General features: G+C 39.7%; 1 protein-coding gene across 1 annotated transcript in view; it reads left to right on the top strand.

Annotated features, from left to right (window-relative positions):
• PARM1 (prostate androgen-regulated mucin-like protein 1) overlaps positions 1-2,310 on the top strand; it is a 144,273-nt gene extending 141,963 nt beyond the window's left edge. Inside the window, exon 4 of the mRNA XM_088448880.1 lies at positions 1,954-2,310. Coding sequence (XP_088305006.1) covers positions 1,954-2,038 — 85 coding nt within the window. The 3' untranslated portion in view covers positions 2,039-2,310. The remainder of the gene's footprint in view (positions 1-1,953) is intronic.
• The last annotated feature ends 10,465 nt before the right edge of the window (positions 2,311-12,775 follow it).

Below are 12,775 nucleotides of genomic sequence, written 5' to 3' on the forward strand. Positions count from 1 at the left end.
GGCCTAATTCAGAGTTGTGCATTATAGGCCTAATTCAGAGTTGTGCACTATAGGCCTAATTCAGAGTTGTGCACTATAGGCCTAATTCAGAGTTGTGCACTATAGGCCTAATTCAGAGTTGTGCACTATAGGCCTAATTCAGAGTTGTGCATTATAGGCCTAATTTAGAGTTGTGCATTATAGGCCTAATTCAGAGTTGTGCATTATAGGCCTAATTCAGAGTTTCACGCAAGTCCATTTCGCGGATGTATCTAGAGATTTTTCACATTGAGCATATGTCCGAGCCGAGCATATGCAACTAGAAGTAACTGCAGAGACTTAGAGTAATCTCAGCCTCATCTCCACATGTAACTGAATGGGTGTAGCTGGGTGGCAATAGAGTATTTGCACATATGTTAAGTGTTCTGAAGTAACGTTACAAATTATGGGCTATAGAGTTGTGCGTATGCAGGAAATCTCTTGTGCCACATATATTGTTGCTGTAAATGCACAATGATAGAGATGATGATGGAAGCTGATGGATGGGGCGCTGTGGCCACAGTTAATTCTGCATTTATTTCCAAGTATGCAATGTGGCCCTACTTGCATGCAACTCTGTGCCAGACCCATATGATGTTGAGTTCAGAAACATGTTACCATGCGGGTAAATAGAAATATATTTCCAAACCTAAACTATCTCTAAAGCAAGGAGGTATCTATAATGGGTGCAGGGGGGAGGAGGATCACACCACAAACCCATTCACAATACTTACCTCTCCTTCGATGCCGCAGATATCACCTGGAACATAGCGCAAGCACAGATGCGCATGTGCCTTGTCAGTTATTCCTCACTCCGACAATGTAATTCTCCTTCCCAAACACTGTCCAATAATCATGTAACAATTTAAGCTTTAGAAGCCTGATTCTAAATATTTGCTGTTGAGAGAGGGGAGCCCGCACAGAGGCTGCACACAGACCTCCCCCCACCCCCCTGCCTAAAGGTATCACTGACACACTGTTTCCTGGTCATATCTAGAGCTTACTTGTAGGTTTTGGAGGATTATTAATAAAATAATAATAGTTTTAAGCCTTTTAAATATAAGCAGTATATAACTTCATTAATTGTGCCTCCAAAAAGTTGCTCTTGGCCTGTTTCAGTGGTGGACGTAATGACGATCTTTGCGGAGTTGAATGATTATTTTCTTACTGTGCATGCATTTGAATCGAATTGCGCATGTGTCCACAGCGGAGCGCAAGTCAGTGGTCTCTTCCTTCTAGTTGACTGGCATCTAGGTGAGCTACCAAAATGAAGACAGCTGCCGGTAGCTCGCAAGCTATGGGTTGGCGACCACTGGTATACAGTATATATACTCTAGTTTCCTTTGTTCCTCAGTCACTTCTAGATTTGAAAAGTTGTAAATGTTGAGGCTGGTTAGAAACATGTACCATCTACGTCTCCTACAGTGTTGTGCTGCTTGGCAGTTGCATCAGCTTCTATGGCTACAGTTATGCACTTAGTGTAACTAACTTTAGAATAACTAATCATTTTCCTCTTAATGACTTTTGAAGTTTTGTGATATACTGTAGTTCAGCCCAGTTTACTTGGGATGTAGTCAGCATCCCGGCGTGCGGAATGCCGATGGTCTGAATACCGCCGCCGAAATCCCGACAGGTCGGGATCCCGGCACCAGTATCCTGACCGCCAGCATCCCGAAGGTTAGTATCGGGGTGCTAGGGGGAGGTAGTGTTAGGTTTAGGGTGCAGGGATGGGGAGGTTAGGTTTAGGCGCTAGGGGGGAGGTTAGGGTTAGGCATCGGGGAGGGAGGAAAATACTCACCGCTGTTCTCTATGGGTGTCGGGATGCCACTGTCTGTATTCTGACTAGCGGCATCCGACAGCCGGGTTTTCATACCCAACATGTTTACTTTTAGGTTGTAGGCATTTTATTAACCTTTTACATGTTATGCTCTACAGGCACTCATCCTATGGAAGACTACTAGAAGACCAAGATTACGGTTCCCTAGGCAACTACAACAATCCTCTGTATGACGACTCATAAAGGAAAGATTTCAAGCTGAAGAAGAACAAAATGTGTTGTCTGATTTACTGTTGTGCTGGGTCAGACCAGCAAATATGCTTTACCTTTAAATTCTCAGGCCTGCTGAAATGACCTATCACGCTGTGTCTGCTGTGCATTGAACAAAATAATGAATACGAACTGAAAACCAAAGTGAGATTTATGTACTATTCTGTAAAATATGCATCTAACTAATGAAATCAATCCTCATAAAGTACTTCATTAAACATTATCCCCTTCAGTAAATCCAATCAGTTAGATTGTGATCATGCATTCTATTAGAAAGAGTAATAACTAATGGCTTTATTATCAAGAAAAAAAATAGCTATTATATATTTTTCATTAAATGCAGTTTTGCACACACAAAGGATTCTTACATACAAATTGTTCTAGAAAACATTAACATTGCAAAAGCACTTTCTTGACAACCCAAAGAAGCTTTTTGCATCTGTTTGCAACTATAATTAGTGTTAATACAGATGAGTTTATATTATGACCTTTTAGAGATTGTTTGCTGAAAATAAATAGTCAGACATCATATATGTTTAAAATGTATTTTCATGTAGCTAGTGACTGGAGAATACAGTATCCAGCTAATGCACATACCCAGCTTATGCACATGTGTTGCATTCGGACATTTCAGATTACAGACATCACCCTTCTTACACACCCAGGTGAAATGCTCTACCTCACTGCTCTTATCATCAATTTTACATCTTCAATCTTATTGGGGATTTTTTCTGCATACTAGTTTATTCTGGTTTCTCAGTCATACAGTACAGGGCAGAACAGCCAGTAACATGTAGGTCACATGCGGTCTGCCAACACTTTCCTGCAGAAGCACGTTTCCCAGTTATCAGCCTGTTGCATGTATTCAGTATACAGGCCCTATCCGCTTGTATGACATGACTCATTTTGAAAATGTTTCATAATAGGACAGATAACAACAGCTAGTTCTGAAGTGAATGTTGCCTGTGAGCATGTTTTTTTAGTGCATAGGTGGCATATCACATGAAAATCTTGAATAAGACCAGTAGAATAGAAACATACTCAAATTAGGTCATATTACAAATAGTCAAATGATGTACACACAGTGTAGTAATTGGACAGTTGTAAATAGATTAGTTAATGTGATCTTGGTGGTGACACTCACAATATATAGAGGGATCTATGTACTAAGCCTATCTCCATCCACTTTATCTCTCTGGAAGGCTTAGTACATAGACCCCAGAGTACAATATATTGCTACTAATTGATTACAGTATTATGGGCCTGATCCAGAGGTAGACGCAAGAGGTATCAGTGCTGCATCTTTGGTAGCAGCGGATATGAGAAGTTAAAGGATGCAGGTGTCATCTTCTGAAATGAGACACCCACCGCTATCTTCTCAGATAGGTAGCATTCGTTCGAAGATGCAACATCAAATCAACATCGGCAACATCAAGCAGACCATCGGACATCTAACTAACCCCAAGGTTACTCAGAATGTCCTCCGCAACTAAGCTGCCGAGGCCAGTGTAGGCACAATGATTGGCTTCGGCATGCCTCAAAATGGCCACAGTTTACTAAAACACTCACACTCTGCCACCAAAGGCCTCCAGTGTGTCAATCACACTGCGGGAAAGATCACAGCGTGACTTCATTGCAGCACATGTGCACCGAGTCTCCGGCACATGCGCACATAAAAGCATTGGTCAATTGTAAGCAAATCGAAATAGCGTCCACCTCTGAATCTGCCCCTATGTTAGCAATGGTATGAAAAGGTGCCTCTGACAACAAAGATGTGTGATAGGAGAAAAGTTTAGTCTAGTATGCACAGTAATCTGTTGAATCCAGAAAATATCTCAGTATGAATGTCTAAAACTACGTAAATCCTGAGTTTGGGGAGTTTTTGTGGCCTTCCTCTGTACCTAATGTTAGCCTTATCTTTCTTCTCCCTTGATGGTCCACAATTGGTACTTGAATGCAAGCCCTTTGCACACTGTTTTTACATTACATTACTTTGTAACAGCATTTAACACTGGAAGTAATGCAGCAAAAAGTATTATTTGGTAAGTTTTTTTTCATTTAGGGACAGAATTGAAGACATGCAGGAGGTATCTGCTTTAGCAGACAAAAGCTGTGTGGCTTACTTTATTAGGGTCATTGTCTGAGATAACAGGCGTGGCCAAATGCAGCAATGTCCCAATGCATATTGGGAACCATGAGGATAATATGGATTCTGTAACCATGGCACTATGGCGTTGTTTTAACTGATGTCCTAAGGAGACTGGAGCTATGATATGGATGCTTTGTTTCAAACTACAACACTTTCTACTTTAGATCCTCCATCTGTTACCTGCACACAAATTGTTTGTCAAATTGGAACACATAAGTACACATTGTAAATTGTTACATCACTTTTATTCATTTGTTTTCAATGCTGTTTGTTTTTAACTTACTTGCCAAATAATCCACCCTGACATATTGTTTTATATACTTGTTTTTGTTTTCTTACCTAGCATTGACATTTGTTTTGGTGCTTATGTTTTATGTGTGAAATAGTAATATAAGGATTTGCTTGAATTTGTTAGATGCACTCCATTTTTAAATATTGCCTTTAGCTAATTTGGCAGTCATTGTATATGTGCAGGCATTGCTATTTATTTTTTATCTATTCTACTTCTTTGGAATACAGTGCATCCGGAAAGTATTCACAACGCTTCACTTTTTCCACATTTTGTTATGTTACAGCCTTATACCAAAATGGAATAAATTCATTTTTGTCCTCAAAATTCTACACACAATACCCCATAATGACAACGTGTAAAAAGTTATTTTGTGATTTTTGAAAATTGAATATAAAAAAAAACCGAAGAAATCACATGTACATAAGTATTCACAACCTTTGCTCAATACTTTGTTGATGCACCTTTGGCAGCAATTACAGCCTCAAGTCTTTCTGAATATGATTCCACAAGCTTGGCACACCTATCTTTGGGCAGTTTCGCCCATTCCTCTTTGCAGCACTTCTCAAGCTCCATCAGGTTGGATGGGAAGCGTCAGTGCACAGCTATTTTCAGATCTCTCCAGAGTTGTTCAATTGGATTCAAGTCTGGACTCTGGCTGGGCCACTCAAGGACATTCACAAAGTTATCCTGAAGCCACTCCTTTGATATCTTGGCTGTGCAAAGTTGGGCTGTCATCAACCCAAAGTTGCATATCAATATTTAAACTTCAGATTTTAAAGCTATCCATGCTTGCGCATAGTGCATACATGGTATAATCAAACTGACTGAGGTACTAATTAAGTCACCTGTGCGTAAGTATGGATATTCTAAAAACCTGCTGAAAGATGAACCGTCGCCCCAGTCTGAGGTCAAGAGCGCTCTGGAGCAGGTTTTCGTCCAGGATGTCTCTGTACATTGCTGCATTCTCTGTACATTGCTTTCCCTCTATCCTGACTAGTCTCCCAGTTCCTGCCGCTGAAAAAAATCCCCACAGCATGATGCTGCAACCACCATGCTTCACTGTAGGGATGGTATTGGCCTGGTGCTGAGCAGTGCCTGGTTTGCTCCAAACATAATGCCTGGCATTCACGCCAAAGAGTTCAAGCTTTGTCTCACCAGACCAGAGAGTCCTTCAGATGCATTTTGGGAAACTCCAGGTGGGCTGCCATGTGCTTTTTACTAAGGAGTAGCTTCCGTCTGGCCACTCTAATATACTGGCCTGATTGGTGGATTGCTGGAGAGATGGTTGTCCTTCTGGAATGTTCTCCTCTCTCCACAGAGGAATGCTGTAGCTCTGACAAAGTGACCATTGGGTTCTTGGTCACCTCCCTGACTAGGGCCCTTCTCTCCCGATCGCTCAGTTTAGACGGCCAGCCAACTCTAGGAAGAGTCCTGGTGGTTCCGAACTTCTTCCATTTACAGATGACGGAGGCCACTGTGCTCATTGGGACCTTCAAAGCAGCAGATATTTTTTGTACCCTTCCCCAGATTTGTGCTTCGAGACAATCCTGTCTCGGAGGTCTACAGACAATTCTTGGACTTCATGCTTGGTTTGTGCTCTGGCATGCACTGTCAAGTGTGGGACCTTATATAGACATTTGTATACCTTTCAAAATCATGTTTAATCAACTGAATATACCACAGGTGGACTCCAATTAACCTGTAGGAACATCTCAAGGATGATCAGTGGAAACAGGGTGCACCTGAGCTCAATTTTGAGCTTCATGGCAAAGGCCGTGAATACTTATGTACATGTGATGTCTTAGTGTCTTTTTTTTTAATTAAATTTTCAAAAATCTCAAAAAAACCTTTTACACGTTGTCATTATGGGGTATTGTGTGTAGAATTTTGAGGACAAAAATTAATTTATTCCATTTTGGAATAAGGCTGTAACATAACAAAATGTGGAAAAAGTGAAGCATTGTAAATACTTTCCGGATGCACTGTATGTACAGTATATTGAAACAACACTTCAACTATCTTGACAAATAACTCTCTTACACTGGATTGATGAGACTGACCTTGCTCACGGAGCACAGCAAGCTTTAACCAGAACATGTATATATTGCACAGACTGTTTATCATTTGTTTGGCAATTTCAACAAATAAATTGTTAAAATGTACAATCCCTTTTCATTGTCTTTTACTAGAATATTGGTAAATTAGATGGAAATGGTGTTAAATATTCTGGAGATGAATAAAAAAAAAAACATTTCTAGGCCCTGTCCTCCGCATATTACTCTGTCCTTCCCTGGAATGCTGCCCACCTGTTATGCTGTCACTGTTCTTCAACCCTATCGCTTTCTTGTGTCTCATTTTACATCACAGGTAACTATCCAGTGCCTTCAGCTGTGTAAATTGCCCATTATTTGACATTCATACTATCGTTGGATGAATACTTAAGCTGCATATACACACAACGATTTTGTTACCAATGATTTTATGAACGATTTTTTTGAACTACAAATGATTTTTACATATTCCCTTAATGAAAATCGTTGAGTTGACAAGTCTGACTGAACTACAAACGTGAACGAGCATGAACGATAATCATTCATCCTTTTCAAACAATTATCGTTAAATGATATTGTTTAACGATAATCGTTCAAAAAATCGTTGTGTGTGTATGCAGCTATAGCAATTGAAAACTTTTTATGTGAACAGTTTTAATGTACAACAAAGAAAAGAAACAGTGTTTCTATAATGGGGCAGGACTGAAATATTCAGTTATGAATTACATATCTAGTAATAATCTGGATATTGATTTGAAATAGTTGGCCAAGTGTAATTAAAATATAACTTTTATTGTTCTCTTAAAATAGCAAGTGGATACCTCCGTGTTATATATATAAGGATTTTAGGCCTAGTAATTACATGAAAAAGTGTTGATACAGTAAGTTTCTTTTTAATTAAATAACTATGTTAACCCATAGAACCATTCCATTAGGATTCCTAAATATGGAAACATATTATACACAAACTAAAATCTTCACTGGGCTCACCTAAAAGTCATCAGCCCAAAGTTGCATATCAATATTATACCTTAAACTTCAGTCTGGTATAGGTTGGTAACCCAAAGTAAAGTATCTGGTATCAAAAGAGACACCAATTAATTTAGAAAATCTTTATTAATCATCTGAAATGGTAAATTCTTGAATCAATATTTCGATCTGAATTCATAAACTATACAATAAACAAGATAAGTATTGCAGAAGCCATTGTTGGCTGTACTTTCAAAACTGCTAATAAAACTTTTTATGTCAAGATAAGTGCTGCAGACAGAACGTTACTTACAATGTCATATGAAACATTAAAATGAGAGGTTCTCAAATTCGGTCCTTCACTCGAGGCACCCTAACAGTCAGGTTTTAAAGCTATCCATGCTTGTGCATAGTGCATACATGGTATAATCAAACTGACTGAGGTACTAATTAAGTCACCTGTGCGTAAGTATGAAAACCTGGACTGTTAGGGTGCCTTGAGGACTGAGTTTTCATTAAAGTAATATAAATCATTCCATCCAGCAAGCAATATACAAGAAATGGTCGATGCACAACAGATTCAGAATCTACAACTCCTTTCCTTAAATTGTACTAATGATATACATTCATAAAATGGAACTATACCCCAAATATTTTGAAACATCACATGAAAGACATCCATTCGTATCCTTCATAGTGATGATCTCCTTATCTCCTCAACTTACACCATGTCAGCTTTGGTTAACTTGGAGCTGCTATTGTGAGGCCTAGACTGGGGAGTGTCCTGAGGAGAGCGGAAGGGTTGGAATTTAGGGCTGTTGGAAATGTGTGTACAGGTTCCTCAGAGGGAACCGTCAGCTATAACCAGACGGAGAAACGCGTCAGTTGCACCTATTTGGCAGTGAACATTTTTTATTCTGATTTGCTATACAGCGGAGTGTGGCCAATTAATATCTGGGGGAGACTGCCCTGATTGTATACAGAGGAACAGCGGTGGCGGTACTTACCAAGACCATAATACCACGGTTGTATCAAAACTCCTACCAGTGAGGATCAAGGTGTATTGAGGCTTGCAAAATGGTCTTTTATTTTCATCTTTAGATGCTGAGGTATTTTTCCGGCTTCCATTCTGCCTACATGTGGTAGCATAATATTATAGACTTTCTGCCAATCATCGTATGACTCCTGTGCAGTTAAATTATAAGGAGACTAGCACAATACGGGTCCATAAGATCGAGACTTTTTATGAACTTTTTTATATATACAGTATGTCTTATTGTGTTTCAGTTGTCTGGATTACTTATTAATATGGTATATAATATTACTCCTTTTGGAGAGATAGGTAGTCTCTCAGTTTATGTGCAATAAATGATACATATGTTTAATATATGTTTATTGATTTTGTATTTTCTGGTCTAACTGTAACGCACACCCATTGTGCATAATTATCTGCACATACTACTTATCTGAAGAGATCCTTCAACTTCTTTCTTGAGATATTAAAGGATTTCTGGTTGGGCAATTGCTCACACTTTTTTTTTCCCAACAATTTTGATTTTATTGGTGTAACAACATCAAAAAAATTGCAATACAGTAGTCTTACAAAGAAGTCTGCAAAATCTGTACAGTACCACATGTAAGAAAGACAAAGAAGCACAATTAATAATGAATAAAGGTACTTAAAAACATATCTATGGATTGAACAATTGAAGACAAAATTTCCTCAACTAAAATTATTTAGCAATATGAATCATATCAATATGAAACTCAATATAACAGAAAATATCAAAAACTAAATAATATAAAAATAAATGACAGTAACAAGCTAAGCAACAACAACAAAAAAAACACTGAACCTTATTCTAAAGTTCGAAGTATAAACCATGTCGTAGTTTCAAACAGTTTAAAGATATGAGCTTGGGTGTCAGGGTCAAGCGAATCTATGTATATTCCACACTTCCTACGGAATCAAATTACACCTTTTTCAATATCTGGTAGAGTACTTCTATCCAGATATAGTTTTATTTGCCGATAGAAAGGGAGGTGTCGGAGTTATTCAATTCCATATAATATTTTTTTTTGCTACTGTCACTGTTAACATCAGAAAAGGAATAAGCTCATTCCTTCTGCCATTTAGATCCCAGTTAGTAAAATTTGCACACAACATCGCTAATGGATCTGTGTTCAAGTGTAACTTGCAAACCCCATTGATAAAACACATAACCTTCCCCCAGAACTTTTTTATCTTTCCACACTCCCACATATTATGGAAGAAAGTCGAATGAGAGTGTCGAATTTCAAACATGCACCGGATTCACCAGGGATGATATGACGTCTCTGGGCTGGTGACATGTAAATACGGTGTACTGCTTTTAAATGAACCTCTTGTAACAAGGTTGAATGCAAATCTTAACAGTTTTTTCCATATGAGTCAATAATACTGGAGGGGATGTGATTTGCAGGATGTCTTTTTCCCACTTAGCACTTTCCCACGCTTTTTCCGGGGTAACAAGTAATAGGTCTATACTACAAGGTAGAGTAGCGCTGCTCATAAATAGTGACTGTTGGGGATCTACAGAATTTATAGATATCATAGCAGGTGGTAAGGACTGTGCATAATGTCTAGCTTGCAAAAAAACATAAAAATATTTAGCTGGCAAAGAGTATTGTGTGCTAAGCATCTGGAAAGTGAGAATAGTGCCTCCTGGGTCATAATTATCTTTGATCACCGATATCCCCTTCTCTCGCCGTCGAGAAAATCCCACATTATCCAAACCTGGCTGAAATGCAGGATTACCCCATAAAGTGGTATACTTAGAAACCATATGCCTGCGACGTAATTTCAGGTTAATAGTTGTCCAAATAATATAAGTATCAAAAAACAAGATATTACACTGAGCACTTTGCGTTATTATTATTATTATGGGGGACATGTAGTAATGCAGCCAGGGAGTAGGGAAACAAGAGATTTTCCTCAAGATGTTTGTGTGTAAAATTCCATTCCCATACACCAGTCCAACACATATCTGAAAAAGACAGATTGTAAACAAGCCAATATATTGGGTATACCGAAACCCACATCTCCTTTACTCAAAAAGAGCTTATTCCGAGCAATATGTGGTTTTTTACCCTGCCAAAGAAAGGCAAAGAATTTCCCATTCAACCTATGGAGATCTATCTTAGGAATTCAAATGGGGAGCATCTGAATTAAATAAGACAATTTAGAGAAGATGATAGATATAAGAACAGATGCTCTTCCAAATAACGTAAGGGGCAAGGAACGCCAAGTTTCAAGTAATCTCGATATTGTACTGAGCACTTGCTCACACTTAAATCAGTCCCAAGCTTATGTTTGCTAGCAATTCACTTGTACAATTCATTGGTCACAGGGGTGGGTCCTGCACATTGCTATAATGTGGGTCACCACTGGTTTCAATTATTGGGAGCAGAGCCGGATCAAGACCCAATGAGACCCCTTTCCCCCTTTCATGAGCTTTGCAGTATCCTATTTCCAGAGAACAGGCTATCCACACACTCAAAGGAATGATCGTTTTAATTTCCCCCTACCTTGGTCCACCACAGTAATGTCACCCATTGTCAGGAGTCAGACTAGCTATCAAGCAATACTGACCAGGATGTTTGCTTGACTTAATTTCATTGCATAAAGCTGTCATGTTACAGTGACTCACAGATATAAAGTATTTTTTCTGCTGCCCTCTGTCGGACAGTGTCTCTCTGCCTCCCATTCCCCTCACCAGGCTCCAACTTTTGTAGAACTACAAGCTCTGGCATATCAGGCATGCTGAGGCTTGTAGTTTCACAGCAACTGAAGGGCAAAAGGTTGCAAAATGTCAGTCATCTTCTGTCTACACAAAGTTGTTTCCCCATCAAGTTCTTTTGAAATACTGCTGTATTCTCTCTGGAACTTGATGTCGCAGTGTTGCTACAGCTTTACTGGACACTCTGTGGAGGACCCACTAGCACAGACTGCAGTCAAATACGATGTAGTACACTCTAAGCCACTGCCCGATAACCTCCTTAGTTATGTGCAGAGTCCTGATCAGAGGAGGATGGGCGGTGCAGCACATAACTGCTCCAAAAGCACAATTTGTGCTGCATGGTAAAGTACAGCAGCTGGAACTACCTAGTAACTAATAGTTGCTGCCAGCTCCGGTGTTAGCATTTAAAAGAGGCTGAGCCCATAACAAAGCTCTGAAGATTTGTAATTAAGAACACAGGGCCTGATTCAGACCCGGTCGCAAGCGCTGAGCGCACGCAACCGGGTCGATGTTTGCCCACTGGACATGCGCACGACGGGTGATCTGTCGCTCCGGGTCTTTCACCAAAGGGGGCAAGCTGTCGATGGTGATTGACAGCTCGCCCCGTTTGGTAGGCATGTCTGGGGGGTGGCTTCACAAACGGAGGTGTTCCCAAGCGAACAAGTGATGTCAGTGGGAGAGCTTCTGTCTCTATTAGAGCCAGAAGCTCTCTGGGGCTTGCGGCCACGTGACCCTACCACAAGGGTCTCGTCGCTAGTTCTACCCTGAAATTCCATACACTAATCCAGGTTCCCAACAAACATGATAGATACACCCTATAAGCCATCCACAGTGTGAAGCCATTGTGACCCTCCATGCTACTGTATGCACTTAGCCAGCCAGTGGCCTCCCATACCTTGGCGGCCAAGTGTTAAAAAAAAAAAAGTGTAAAAATAAAAAAACATAATACAATTATATTTAAATAAATCTACAATTGTTAAAAGATTACATCACATCTATATGTGATGTTGGATTATTTCAACTTTTTAAATATGCCATTGAGTATTTGTACATCTGAAGCTTGGGCCATCGATTATAAGCTGAGGCAGCAGACTCACACAAGGGCTGGTATGACCATCGACCATCGTTGGTTTTGCAACCATTGATGGTCTATGGCCAATGGCAAGTGTTTTCCCATTAATGTCGTGGCATATCTGAAAGTAAATCTGACATGTGGGCATGCAACGATGAACGATGCACGTTCCCACATGTCAGATAACAATATCTGACATCGTCTGTGTTTGCAGTCAGATTTTGACAATTTCATTAATTTTAATACTTTCTGAAATTGTTCAAATCGTTGGTAAAATGGTTCAAATCGTTGGTAATATCGTTTAATCGTTCATCTGACAGATCTGACCGTGTGTATGCACCATAAAGGCCTCCAGGGGTCAGAAAAGCATGTGCTGAGCTCCTCCAATCAGAGTTCAG

This window comes from Taudactylus pleione, unplaced genomic scaffold, assembly GCF_031769625.1.
Source record: "Taudactylus pleione unplaced genomic scaffold, aTauple2 ptg000471l, whole genome shotgun sequence".
Lineage (NCBI taxonomy): Eukaryota > Metazoa > Chordata > Amphibia > Anura > Myobatrachidae > Taudactylus > Taudactylus pleione.